The following is a 13,721-nucleotide window of genomic DNA, read 5'->3' as shown; positions in this document are numbered from 1 at the left end:
GGGACGGCTCTAGAGAACACGGGGCTTATTTTTCTTGTTCCCGCGCCAGAAAGATGATGGCGGGAAGGAGGACGAGTTTTAATCGAGCCAAGGAGGTACTACACAAGGTGAAGTTTGGGATGTTGCAGCCGGCGCGACTGTGGGTCACACACCAGGAGAGGCATCACTACTTCGAAACGGCGGAAGAAGCATGGACCTTCATTAAAAACGAGAAACTGGATCAGAACTGAGGGACTGATGTTGGAGGGGAAACGACAATGCTGATGTATATAGAGATGTAAATTGGGGAGGGGGGGGGGGGGACATTGAGAAATGTGGGCGCCGGTGGGGGGGGGGAAAGAGACCTAGGTGGGGGATGGGGAATGGGAGTGGGGTGGCAGAGGGAGCTGCGCCACGAGGGGCGGGACGGCTCTAGAGAACACGGGGCTTATTTTTCTTGTTCCCGCGCCAGAAAGATGATGGCGGGAAGATAGGTGCAAGGTAGATGGGAGTTCCCCACACGGGGGGGTCAAGGAGAGAGCGGGAGAAGCCGGGGTCAGTTGAAGTCAGCTGACTTTCGGAAGCAATATGGGGGGAGTAATCATGCCAGATGGGGATCTAGCGCGGGGGGGGGGGGGGGGGGGGATAACTGGGTTGCTGCTGCAGAGATCGAAAAGGAACTGGTAAAAGAAAAGGTGGTCGGGACGGGAATGCGCCGCCTGGGGAACGGGTGGGTGCGCGGAACCGGGACGTGGGACTGGCCCAGAGAGGGTGATGGCTAGTCGACAGGGGAGGGGGGCAGGCAGCCCCCCCAGTTCGGCTGATCACGTGGAACGTGAGAGGCCTAAATGGGCCGATTAAAAGGGCCCGAGTGTTCGTGCACTTGAAAGGACTGAGGGCAGACGTGACCATGCTTCATGAGACGCACCTGAAGGTGGCGGACCAAGTTAGGTCGGTGGGACAGGTGTTCCACTCAGGGCTGGATGCAAAGAACAGAGGGGTGGCCATACTGGTGGGGAAACGGGTGTCATTCGAGGCTAGGAACACTGTAGCAGACAGTGGTGGCAGATATGTGATGGTGAGTGGCAGACTGCAGGGAATGGAGGTCGTGTTGGTTAACGTATATGCCCCGAATTGGGATGATGCGGGATTTATGAAGCGGATGCTGGGACGTATCCCGGACCTGGAGGTAGGAAACCTGATAATGGGGGGGGACCTCAACATCGTGTTGGACCCAGGGTTAGATAGATCTAGATCTAGGACCGGAAGAAGGCCGGCTGCGGCCAAGGTGCTTAGGGGGTTTATGGACCAAATGGGGGGAGTGGATCCGTGGCGATTTGTTAGGCCGATGGCCAAAGAGTTCTCCTTCTTCTCCCATGTCCACAAGGTGTACTCCCGGATAGATTTCTTTGTTTTGGGAAGGTCACTGATTTTGAGGGTGGAAGGAACGGAGTACTCAGCTATAGCTGTTTCAGATCATGCCCCACACTGGGTAGACCTGGAATTAGGAGAGGAGAGAGAGCAGCGTCCACTCTGGCGACTGGATGTGGGATTATTGGCGGACGAGTGAGTCTGCGGAAGGGTGCGGGGATGTATCGAAAGGTCCCTGGAGACCAATGACGATGGGGGAGGTCCGAGTGGGAGTAGTATGGGAAGCACTAAAGGCGGTGGTCAGAGGAGAGCTGATCTCCATCAGGGCCCACAAGGGGAAAACAGAGGCCAAGGAAAGGGAAAGACTACTGGGGGAGATTTTGAGGGTAGATAAAAAATATGCGGAGGCCCCGGATGAAGGACGATACAGGGAGAGGCGACGACTCCAGGCGGAGTTCGACTTGTTGACCACAGGGAGGGCAGAGGCACAGTGGAGGAAGGCACAGGGGATGAGATATGAATATGGGGAAAAGGTGAGTCGCCGTTGGCCCACCAGCTGCGAAAGAGGACAGCGGAGAAGATAAACAAGGTGTTTAAGACCTTTTACGAGAGACTATATAGGTCCCAACCCCCGGGGGGAAAAGAGGGGATGCGGCAGTTTTTGGACCAATTAAGGTTCCCGAGGGTGGAGGAGCAGGAGGTGGAAGGCCTGGGGGCGCCGATTGGGGTGGACGAGGTTACCAAGGGGCTGGGGAACATGCAGGCAGGGAAGGCCCCGGGACCAGATGGGTTCCCGGTGGAATTTTATAGAAAATATGTGGACTTGTTGGCCCCGCTGCTGGTAAGGACCTTTAACGAGGCCAGAGAAGGGGGGACCCTACCCCCGACAATGTTGGAGGCGACGATATCGCTAATCTTGAAGCGAGATAAAGATCCGCTGCAGTGCGGGTCCTATAGGCCTATCTCACTGCTAAATGTGGACGCCAAGTTGCTGGCAAAGGTGCTGGCAACGAGGATAGAGGATTGTGTCCTGGGGGTGGTGCACAAAGACCAGACAGGGTAAAGGGGAGACAATTAAATGTCAACGTGCGACGGCTATTAGGGATGATAATGATGCCCCTAGCAGAGGGGGAGGCAGAGATAGTGGCAGCAATGGATGCAGAGAAGGCATTTGATAGGGTGGAGTGGGAGTATCTATGGGAGGTGCTGAGGAGGTTCAGGTTCGGGCAGGGGTTTGTCAGTTGAGTTAAACTCCTTTATGGGGCCCCAACGGCAAGTGTGGTCACAAATCGGCAAAGGTCAGAGTATTTTCGACTACACAGGGGAATAAGACAGGGATGCCCGTTGTCCCCATTACTGTTCGCGCTGGCAATTGAACCACTGGCCATAGCGCTGAGAGACTCCAGAAAATGGAGAGGGGTGATTAGAGGGGGAGAGGAACACCGAGTGTCACTCTACGCGGATGACCTACTGCTGTATGTGATGGACCCAGTGGGGGGGATGACAGAGGTCATGCAGATGTTTAGGGACTTTGGAGATTTCTCGGGATATAGGCTTAACATGGGAAAGAGTGAGCTTTTTGTGATACACCCTGGGGACCAGAGTAGAGGGATAGATGGCCTACCGCTAAGGAGAGTGGAAAGAAACTTCCGATACCTGGGGATTCAGATAGCCAGGAGTTGGGAACCTTACACAGGCTCAAGCTGACTCGACTGGTGGAACAAATGGAAGAGGATTTCAAGAGGTGGGGCATGCAGCCGCTGTCACTGGCGGGCAGAGTGCAGGCGACTAAGATGATGGTCCTCCCGAGGTTCCTATTCGTGTTCCAATGTCTCCCTAAACTGATCACTAAGGCCTTTTTCAAAAAAATAGATAGAAACATCACGAGCTTCCTGTGGGCAGGGAAGGCCCCGAGGGTAAGGAGGGGGTTCCTACAACGTAGCAAAGGCAGAGGGGGACTGGCGTTGCCGAATTTGGGCGATTACTATTTGGCCGCCAACGTGGCGATGATTCGTAGGTGGATGATGGAGGGAGAGGGAGCGGCGTGGAAAAGGCTGGAGATGACGTCCTGCAAAGGAACGAGTTTAAAAGCACTGGTGACGGCGCCACTACCGCTCTCCCCAAAAAAATTTACCACGAACCCAGTGGTGGCGGCAACATTAAATATCTGGGGGCAATGGAGGCGACAGAGGGGTGTGCTGGGAGCCTCGGTGTGGTCCCCGATCAGGAACAACCATAGGTTTGCCCCAGGGAGGCTGGACGGAGGATTCCAGAGCTGGCACCGGGTAGGAATCAGGAGAGTGGGAGATTTATTTATAGATGGGACGTTTGTGAGCTTGGGAGCGCTTGAGGAAAAGTATGAGCTGCCCCGGGGAAATTTCTTTAAATATATGCAGGTGAGAGCGTTCATGAGACAACTGGTGAGGGAATTTCCGCTGCTCCCGACACAAGGGAACCAGGACAGGGTGCTTTCGGGGGTGTGGGTCGGGGAGGGCAAAGTGTCAGGGATATACCGGGAGATGAGAGAAGAGGGGGAGGAGCTGGTGGGCGAACTGAAGGGAAAATGGGAAGAAGAGCTCGGGGAGGAGATTGAGGAGGGTTTGTGGGCTGATGCCCTAAGCAGGGTAAATTCCTCTTCCTCGTGTGCCAGGCTTAGCCTGATCCAATTTAAGGTGCTGCATAGAGCACACATAACGGGAGCAAGGTTGAGCAGGTTCTTCGGAGTGGAGGACAAGTGTGGGAGGTGCGGGGGAAGCCCGGCAAACCACACACATATGTTTTGGTTGTGTCCGGCACTGGAGGGGAGTGACGGGAGTGATCTCGAAGGTGGTGAAGGTCCGGGTCAAGCCAGGCTGGGGGTTAGCTATATTTGGAGTAGCGGATGAGCCGGGAGTGCAGGAGGCGAAAGAGGCCGATGTTGTGGCCGTTGCGTCCCTAGTAGCCCGGCGTAGGATTTTACTCATGTGGAAGGAAGCGAAACCCCCCGGACTGGAAGCCTGGATAAACGATATGGCGGGGTTCATAAAACTAGAGCGGATGAAGTTTGCGCTGAGAGGATCGGCTCAAGGGTTCACCAGACGGTGGCAACCGTTCCTCGACTACCTAGCGGAACGTTAGGGGGAAGATAGATGGCCAGCAGCAGCAACCCGGGGGGGGGGGGGGGGGGGTAAATTGTTTGTGTTTTTGGAGGGGGAGAGGGGGGAGCATTACTTAAGTGTTATTTGGTTGGTTTACTATGTTAGCTAAACAATGTTATATAGCAGTTATCATGTTACCATTTTTGTTGATTTGTAAGGGAAAAAATTGTGTTTGAAAACTTTAATAAAATATATATATTTTTTAAAATAGAAAATGGTTGCAGCAATTAAGCCTGAAGTGATAGCTTTCAATGGGGATTGGATGAGCTGAGACAGATGATATTACCAAGGTAAAAATGTGCAGTCTTCGTGATGACTGGGATATGAGGTTTTGAAAAGCACAATTTAGATCAGACAGAACACTGCCTCTATCGGCAAAGTAATACAGTGAAACCTGTAAATTAGACACCAAATACAAAGGTGTACTTATTTTCCAAATTACCATTGTATGTACAGCAAAAATACGAACTAAAATATTCCATTGGCTGTACTATTTTCCGTGTTCTTGAGCTCACCCGAGATCATCCCTAATTCTGCAACCCTGCCAGCAGGGTGCGATTTCAGTTCTTTCTGTATGTTGGGATTCATAATTCATTGGGTGAAAGAAGATTTTGATTTATACAGTGCCTTTCATGCCCACCAGGCTTCTCAAAGCACCCTGTCGCCAAGAAAGTACTTTTGAAATGTTACTTTTAATATAGGAAATAGATTTAATAGATTTCATAGAATTTACAGTGCAGGAGGCCATTCGGCCCATCAAGTCTGCACAGGCCCTTGGAAAGAGCACCCTACTTAAGCCCACACTTCTACCCTATCCCCATAACCCAGTAACCCCACCCAGCCTTTTTGGACACTAAGGAGTAATTTAGCACGGCTAACCCACCTAACTTGCACATCTTTGGACTGTGGGAGGAAACCGGAGCACATAGAGGAAACCCACGCAGACACGGGGAGAAAATGCAAACTCTACACAGTCACCCAAGGTCAGAATTGAACGCAGGTCCCTGTCGCTGTGAGGCAGCAGTGCTAACCACTGTGTCACCATGCAGCAGCCAATTTGCACACAGCAAGTTTCCATAAACAATCATGTGATAACGACCAGATAATCATATTTTTGTGATGACATTGGGGACAACTCTCCTGCGTTCCTTTGATATTGTGCCTTGGGGTCTTTTATGCCTGCCTGAAAGGGCAGACAGAGCCTCAGTTTAACTTCTCATCTGAAAGACAACACCTCCAAAAGTGCAGTAGTCCCACAGTACTGCACTGAAATGTTTTGTTTGTTGTGCTCAAATACAGGCGTGGACCTGAACTCAGAACCTTCTGATTCATAGGAGAGAGTGCTACCAACTGAGCCACGGCTAACACATTTTCATCCGAGGACCATTTTTCATTGAGGGTAAGATGTTCTGATCTTGGGGCCCCTTCTCTCATGTGTTGCAGCTGTTAATGTTTAAAATGCTGGGGGTAGAAAGGGGGCTATCAGATCATCAGTACATGGCATGCGGAAAGAATAGGAATACCACATTTGGTTGAAGGTATTCCTGGAAGTTTGATCACAGGATACATTGACACTATAGACAAGAAATCACATGACTTCCTCAAATATTATTGGACTTATCTTATAAAGGTTGGATTCTCTACAGATGAATATCTTCAATTGACCATTTATGCCATCAGCTCTTCTATGAGAAGTATCAAGAACCAGAAAGCCACCTGACAGGAGGCGAAGAGGATTGGAAGAGTAAACTAGCCAGCAACATAAAAAATAGATTACAAGAGTTTTCATGAATATATAAAAGGAAGGGAAGTCAAAGTAAACATTGGCCCGTTAGAGGCAGAGAATATCATGGGAAATGAGGAAATGGCAGAGAAATTGGATAAATATTTTGTAAAACACAGAAATCACATACCAGAAATGGGAGGGTAACCAAGGAGCGAATAAAAGTGAGGGGCCTGAGGTAATTAATATCAGCAGAGAAACATAAGAGACTAAAAGCTGACAAATCCAGGGACTTGATGGTCTACATCTGAGGGTTCAATAAGAGCAGATGGACTGGTTATGGATTTCCAAACTCCTCTAGATTATACAACAGTTTCAGCAGATTGAAAGTTAACAAATATAACGTTATTCAAGAAAGGAGGGAGAGCGAAAACAGGAAACTACAGGTCAATTAGCAAGAATTCAGTTGTCAGGAAAATGTTGGAATCTATTATCAAGATTGATTTAACGATGCACTTACAAACTGATGGTATTAGAACATAAGAACTAGGGGCAGTAGTAGGCAATTCAGCCCTCGAGCCTGTACCACCATTCAATATGATCATGGCTGACCTCCTTTCAGCCTCCATTCCAGTCTATTGCCCATTTTCCATAACCCTTCATTACTATTTAAAAATCTGTCTGTCTCCTCCTTATATTTACTCAATGTCCCAGCATCCACCGCATCCTGGGGTAGTGAATTCCACAGATTTACGACCCTTTGAGAGAAGTAATTTTTCCTAATCTAGGTTTTAAATCTGCTATCCCTCATCCTAAAACTATGACCTCTCGTTCTAGATTGCCCCACAAGCGGAAGCATCTACTCTACGTCTACTTTGTCAATGCTGTTTATCATCTAATATACCTGAATTAGATCTCCTCTCATTCTTCTAAACACAAAAGAGTATCGGCCTACACTGCTTAATCTCTCTTCATAAAACAAACCTCTTATCTGGGGAATTAATCTAATGAACCTTCTCTGAACTGCCTCTATTGCAACTACATCACTCCTCAATTAAGGGGACCAAAATTGCACACAGCATTCCAGGTGCGATCTCAGCAATGTACAGTTAAAGGGACACTTCCTACTTCTACCCTCTCCTCCTTTGGCTATTCAGGCTAAAATTGCATTTGCCTTCCTTATTACCTGCTGTACCTGCATGCTAGTTTTCTGTGATTCATGCACAAGGATACCCAGGTCCTTCTGCAACAAAGCATTTTGACTTTTCTCTCCATTTAGAGAATACATTGCCTTTCCATTTTTTGTCACACTTGTCAACATTAAACTCCATCTGCCAAATTTTGGCCCCCTCATCTAGCCTATCTACATCCATTCGTAAATTTCTTATTTCCTCATTGAAACTTCTTATCCCACCTATTTTAGTATCATCTGCAAATTTGACTATAGTACCTCTATCCCGACATCCATGTCATTAACAGATATTGTAAATAGTGGCACCCCACTACGTACATCATGCCAAGCAGAAGAAAAAACATTTATCCCTACTCTCTGCCTTCTATCGGTTAGCTAGTCTTCTATCCAAGCTCAATGGGCAGCACGGTAGCCTTGTGGATAGCACAATTGCTTCACAGCTCCAGGGTCCCAGGTTCGATTCTGGCTTGGGTCTCTGTCTGTGCGGAGTCTCCACATCCTCCCCGTGTGTGCGTGGGTTTCCTCCGGGTGCTCCGGTTTCCTCCCACAGTCCAAAGATGTGCAGGTTAGGTGGATTGGCCATGCTAAATTGCCCTTAGTGTCCAAAATTGCCCTTAGTGTTGGGTGGGGTTACTGGGTTATGGGGATAGGGTGGAGGTGTTGACCTTGGGTAGGGTGCTCTTTCCAAGAGCTGGTGCAGACTCGATGGGCCGAATGGCCTCCTTCTGCACTGTAAATTCTATCTATCTATGAAACCTAATAAATGACATCTAATCCCATGTGATCTTACCTTGTGTATTAACCTTTTGTGCAGCACCTTATCAAATGCCCTCTGGAGGTCCAGATATAGCACATCTACAGGATTCCCATTATTCACTTGGCTTGTTACATCTTCAAAGTACTCTAGCAAATTAGCCAAACACATTTTACCCTTCATGAAACCATGCTGACTCTGATGGATTGTGTTTTGACTTTCTAAATGTCCTGTTGTTACTTCCTTAATGATGGATTTGAACAATTTCCCAATGACAGATGTTAAACTAACTGGTCTATAATTTCCTATTTTCTGCCTCCCTCCCTTTTTGAACAAGGGTGTTTACATTAGCATTTTTCCAGTCCACTGGAATCTTTCCCCCATCCAGGGAATTTTAGAATATTATAACCAATGGATCCAGTATCTCCGCTGCCACTTACTTTAAGACATTCGGATGTCGGCCATCAGGCCCTGGGAACTTGTCTTCTTTCAATCCCAGTAGTTTGTTTAGTACTTTTTCCCTATTGATGAAAAGACCATACGACATAGGAGCAGAATTAGGCCACTTGGCCCATCAAGTCTGCTCCACCATTCAATCATGACTGATATTTTTCTCATCCCCATTCTTCTGCCTTTTCCCCATAACCCTTGATCCCTTTATTAATCAAGAACCTATCTATCGCTGTCTTAAAGACGCTCAGTGATTTGGCCTCCACAGCTTTCTGCGGCAAAGAGTTCCACAGATGCACCACCCTCGGGCTGAAGAAAATCCTCCTCATCTTTGTTTTAAAGGATCGTCTGATATTGTGCCCTCTGGTTCTAGTTTTTCCTATTGGTGGAAACATCCTCTCTACGTCCACCCTATCCAGGCCTCGCAGTATCCTGTAAGTTTCAATAAGATCCCCCCCTCATCCTTCTAAACTCCAACGAGTACAGACCCAGAGTCCCCAACCGCTCCTCATACGATGATTGTTCAAAGTTCCTCCTTTACTATTATCCCTGCATTACCTGTTACTATTGGGATGGTACTAGTGTCCTCCACTGTGTGTCAGAATACTGATTTAGTGTCTCTGACATTTCTGTGTCCCCACTATAAACTCCCTGGTCTCATCCTCCAAGGTTCCAACATTCAGTTTAGCGACTCTTTTCCTTTTTTTTATATATATAAGCTTTTGCTATCTTTTTTGATGTTTTGTTAGTTTTTTCATAATTTACCTTTTCTTTTTTAATAACCCTTTGTTGATCTTTAAAAGTTTACCCATCTTCCAGAGTGCCACTGGCCTTTGCAATATGGTATGCCTTAGTTTTTGTCTTTATGTTATCTTCAATTTCTTTGCTTAGCCATGGATGTTTCACTCCTCCGACAATCTTTTGTCCTCTCTGGAATACATTTTAGTTGGGAGGAACTGAACATCACCTTAAACGACTGCCACTGCTCATAAACTCTCCTACGTTTTAGTCTTTCTTCGCAGTCCACTAGGGTCAAATTAGTCCTCATGCCGACATAATTACTTTTGTTTAACTCCAGAACGCTACAGGGGGACTCCAGTTTCTCACCCTCAAACTGAATTTGAAATTATATCATGCTACGATCACTCTTCCCGAGAGGATCCTTAACTATGAGGTCATTAATAAATCCATCCTCATGATGCAATACCAAATCCAGAGTAGCCTGCTCCCTGGTTGGTTCCACAACATATTGCTCTACAAAACAATCTCTAATACATTCAGTGAACTCTCAGTCGAGGCTACCCATGCCAATTTGATTAATCCAGTCGATATGCCTATTAAAAATCACCCATGATTATTGTCATACCTTTCTTCCTAGCCTCCAATATTTCCTGGTTTATACTGTGCCCCATTGCGGACATATAGATTACTCCCACAAAGGACTTCTTTCCGTTGCAATTTCTTATTTTTACCCAGACTGATTTCACGTCTGATCTCCAGTGCCTATATAATTTCTCACTACAGTACTGATCCCTTCCTTTACAAGCAAAGCTACATCATTTCCTTTTCATTTCTGTCTATCCTTCCGAAGCACTAAGTACCCTTTGATATTTAACTCCCAGACCTTGTAACCATGTCTCATTAATCATCACCAAATCATAGCCCTCGTCTCCATTTGTGCTGCTTTATTAATTTTGTTTAGAATGCTTTGTGCATTCAGACACAAAGCCTTTAAGTTTGTTCTATTATCGAATTTACCGACTCTTGTACGATTCAGATTCCATCCTTTCCTTTTATTTTCTGGTAATAATCCATCTCATTACTAACCTCCTACCTTCTCCTTTAACTTTTGATTTTCTAATTTCCCACGCATCTGCCCCCTCCACACCGCCCCCCCCCCCCCCCCCCCCCCAACCCCACTATTTAGTTTAAAGCCTCATCTACAGCCCTAGTTATGCAATTTGAGGGGACTCTGGCCTTTGCACGATTCAGGTGAAGACCGTTCCATTGGCACAGCTTCCTCCTTCCCTCCTTGATGCCAGCTTCCTCCTTCCCTCTTTGGTGTCAATGTCCTGTGAATTCGAACCCATTTCTTGCACACCAACCGTTGAACTACGCATTTACCTCTTTAATCTTATTGACCAATTAGCCATTGGCTCAGATAGTAATCCGGAGATTATTTATTTTTTGGTTCTGCTTTTTAAATTTAGCCCCTAGTTGCTCATATTCCCTCAGCAGAACCTCTTTCATTCTAGCTATATCGTTGGCACCTATGTGGACTACAACAACTAAATCTTTCCCATCCCACTCCAAGTTCCTCTGCAGCCCAGATAAGATAGCCCAAACCCTGACACTAATTAGGCAACATCGATTCTCGATCCTGGTCATAGAGAACAGTGCCTATGTCCGCAACCATAATATCCCCAATCACATTTCTATCCCACGACTGCATTTCTCTTCTTCCCCCCATTTGAATGGCTCCCTGTACCACGGTGCTGTGGTCAGTTATCTCATCCCTACCTCTTGGATACCTGTATTTGCCCAGACTCCAGTTCCTCAGGGGCGGCATGGTGACTAGAACTGCTGCCTCACAGCGCCAGAGACCCAGGTTCAATTCCGACCTCGGGTGACTGTCTATGTGGAATTTGCACTTTCTCTCTGTATCTGCAAGGGTTTCCTCCGGGTGCTCCAGTTTCTTCCCACAGTCCAAAGATTTGGTTAGGTGGACTGGCCATGCTAAATTGCCCCTTAGTACCCAAAAGGTTAGGTGGGGTTAATGGATCATGGGGATAGGGTGGGGCTCTTTCAGAGGATCGCTGCAGACTCGATGGGCTGAATGGCCTTCTTCTGCACTGTAGGGATTCTATAATTTGGAGTCGAAGTTCCTTGAGCAACCAAAACTTGCTACAGATGGGGCACCAGCTCCAACATGATGCAGGTACAACACATCACCTGGCCCAGCATCTCAATTTTATTTAATTAGTTTATTTTATTTTTTAAATTTCCGACTAGTTTTTAGTTTTAAAAAAAACTTGAAAATGTTTAGAAATAGAATCAGTCTGGTTTTATGAAAGGGAAGTGGCGTTTGTCAATTTATTCATTTTTTGAAGGATGTAACAAGTACATAAGAACTAGGAGCGGGAGGGTGGGCAATTCAGCTCCTTGAGCTTGCTCTGCATTCAATACGATCATGGCTGATCTCATCTCGGCCTCAACTCCACTTTCCCACCTGTTCTCCATAACCCTTCAACCCATTATTAATTTTAAATCTGCCTAGGGCAGCACGGTGGCACAGTGGTTAGCACTGCTATCTCACGGCACCGAGGTCCCTGGTTCAATCCCGACTCTGGGTCACTGTCCATGTGGAGTTTGCACATTCTCCCCGTGTTTGCGTGGGTTTCACCCCCACAACCCAAAGATGTGCAGGGTAAGTGGATTGGCCATGCTAAATCGCCCCTTAATTGGAAAAAATGAATTGAGAATTCTACATTTAAAAAAAAAAAGAAAAATAAACATTTAAAATCTGTCTAACTCCGTCTTTAATTTATTCAATGTCTAGGCATCCATCATGGGTGGTGAATTCCAGATTCATGATCCATTGGGAGAAGTAATTTCTCCTCATCTCTGTTTTAAATCTGCTACCTCTTATCCTAAAACTATGACCTCTCGTTCTAGATTGCCCCACAAGAGGAAGCATTTGCTCTACGTCTACTTTGTCAATACCTTTTATCATCTTATATACCTGAATTAGATTACCTGTCATTCTTCTAAACACAAGTGAGTAAAGGCCTAATTGCTCAACCTCCCTTTGAGTAGGGTAAATAAAGGGGAAGAGTAGATGTTGTACATTTGGATTTCTAAAAGAAATACCACTCAAAAGGTTAATGCACAAAGTAAGGGCTCCTGGAGTTGCAGGTGTGAGCGGCTGCAAAGATCAGTGCTGGGGCCTCAGCTACTTACAATCTATATTGATGGTTTGGGAGGACAAGAGTAATGGATAAAATATGCTATCCACACAAATTTCAAAATCACAAATGCACTAAAAATAATGAATGAATTCTGGGAAATTTTGTGTTAAAATTTCATTTATGAAGATCTTTCTTCCACTTTTTGAAAATAATCATATTTGGAATGTTTTACCTTTATGTGAATTGCATTACTCTGGTGTTTAATTGATAGATTTATCTCTTTCTTGGCGCTAGATACCTCCAGTGTAAGTGCTTATAAATGCAGGACACACTTAATACATGATTTTTTACAAAAAAATATCGATACTAGTTTAGAAATTCATACCGGGGGCCTGCCAGGACCGCGAGCTCTGCGCTTACGTCCTTTTGCCTCTGGATCCTCGAATTCACCAGTAACATCGGAATGAATGGTTGTTTCATTAGTTGACTCCCTGAAAGTTAAGGATCATGAAATATAATGTCCAATTAAGGAAATACTTCGTATTTCAATTCTTCCAATCAACGACACCACCAAACAACAAATAATGCAAAAGTTATATCAGTTATCAGTACCATGGAATAAATTACATTCTGCAATAAAGTCCTCAAAAATGTAAATTTCCCATTCAATGTTATTTCAATTTAAAGTCGCCCAGTTTTTAGGGCCAATATTGATGATTCAAGTATTTTGTTTTGATTTTAATTTGATTAAGCATCATTTTACTTCATTGTCGTGTGTCACCCCATGACCCAATTGGCGCCATTCTGACTTGAGTGTGAGAGGAATTCAACTGTAAAGAAATCACAATTCTTTTCAAAAACTCTGAAACAGAAGAAGAATATCCCAACCAACAAGATTTTTTTTTTTTTTTACAAGGAAGTAGGTGAAGTCTGGGCTGTTCACTTCTGTGCAGAAAAGGCCCATTTCTTAACTCTGCAAACTGATTTTAATTTTGGAGCCAGGTGTGCTTGCTGTGGAGCAATACTAGTAGAGAAATGGTGCTTGGAAAATTGATGGGAATGAAGGCGGATAAATCCCCAGGGCCTGATAATCTGCATTCTAGAGTGTTTAAGGAGGTGGCTCTGGAAATAGTGGATGTATTGGAGGTCATCTTCTGGGATTCTAGCGACTCTGGAACTGTCCCTGCAGATTGAAGGATAGCTAATG

The 13,721-nt window shown here is 45.9% G+C and overlaps 1 protein-coding gene across 2 annotated transcripts in view; it reads right to left on the bottom strand.

The window, feature by feature from the left end:
• The window catches only part of LOC140389958 (cohesin subunit SA-1), a 307,419-nt gene that overhangs the window by 81,260 nt on the left and 212,438 nt on the right, over positions 1 to 13,721 (bottom strand). Inside the window, exon 3 of one of the 2 annotated variants that reach the window (XM_072474665.1) lies at positions 12,900 to 13,005. The exons of the other annotated variant lie outside the window; for it this stretch is intronic. Coding sequence (XP_072330766.1) covers positions 12,900 to 13,005 — 106 coding nt within the window. The remainder of the gene's footprint in view (positions 1 to 12,899; positions 13,006 to 13,721) is intronic. 2 annotated transcript variants of the gene reach the window in all.

The sequence above is a fragment of the Scyliorhinus torazame genome, chromosome 14 (genome assembly GCF_047496885.1).
Source record: "Scyliorhinus torazame isolate Kashiwa2021f chromosome 14, sScyTor2.1, whole genome shotgun sequence".
NCBI lineage: Eukaryota > Metazoa > Chordata > Chondrichthyes > Carcharhiniformes > Scyliorhinidae > Scyliorhinus > Scyliorhinus torazame.
Note: the sequence above shows the minus strand (reverse complement) of the source record. Positions and strands in the feature narration are given on the sequence as shown.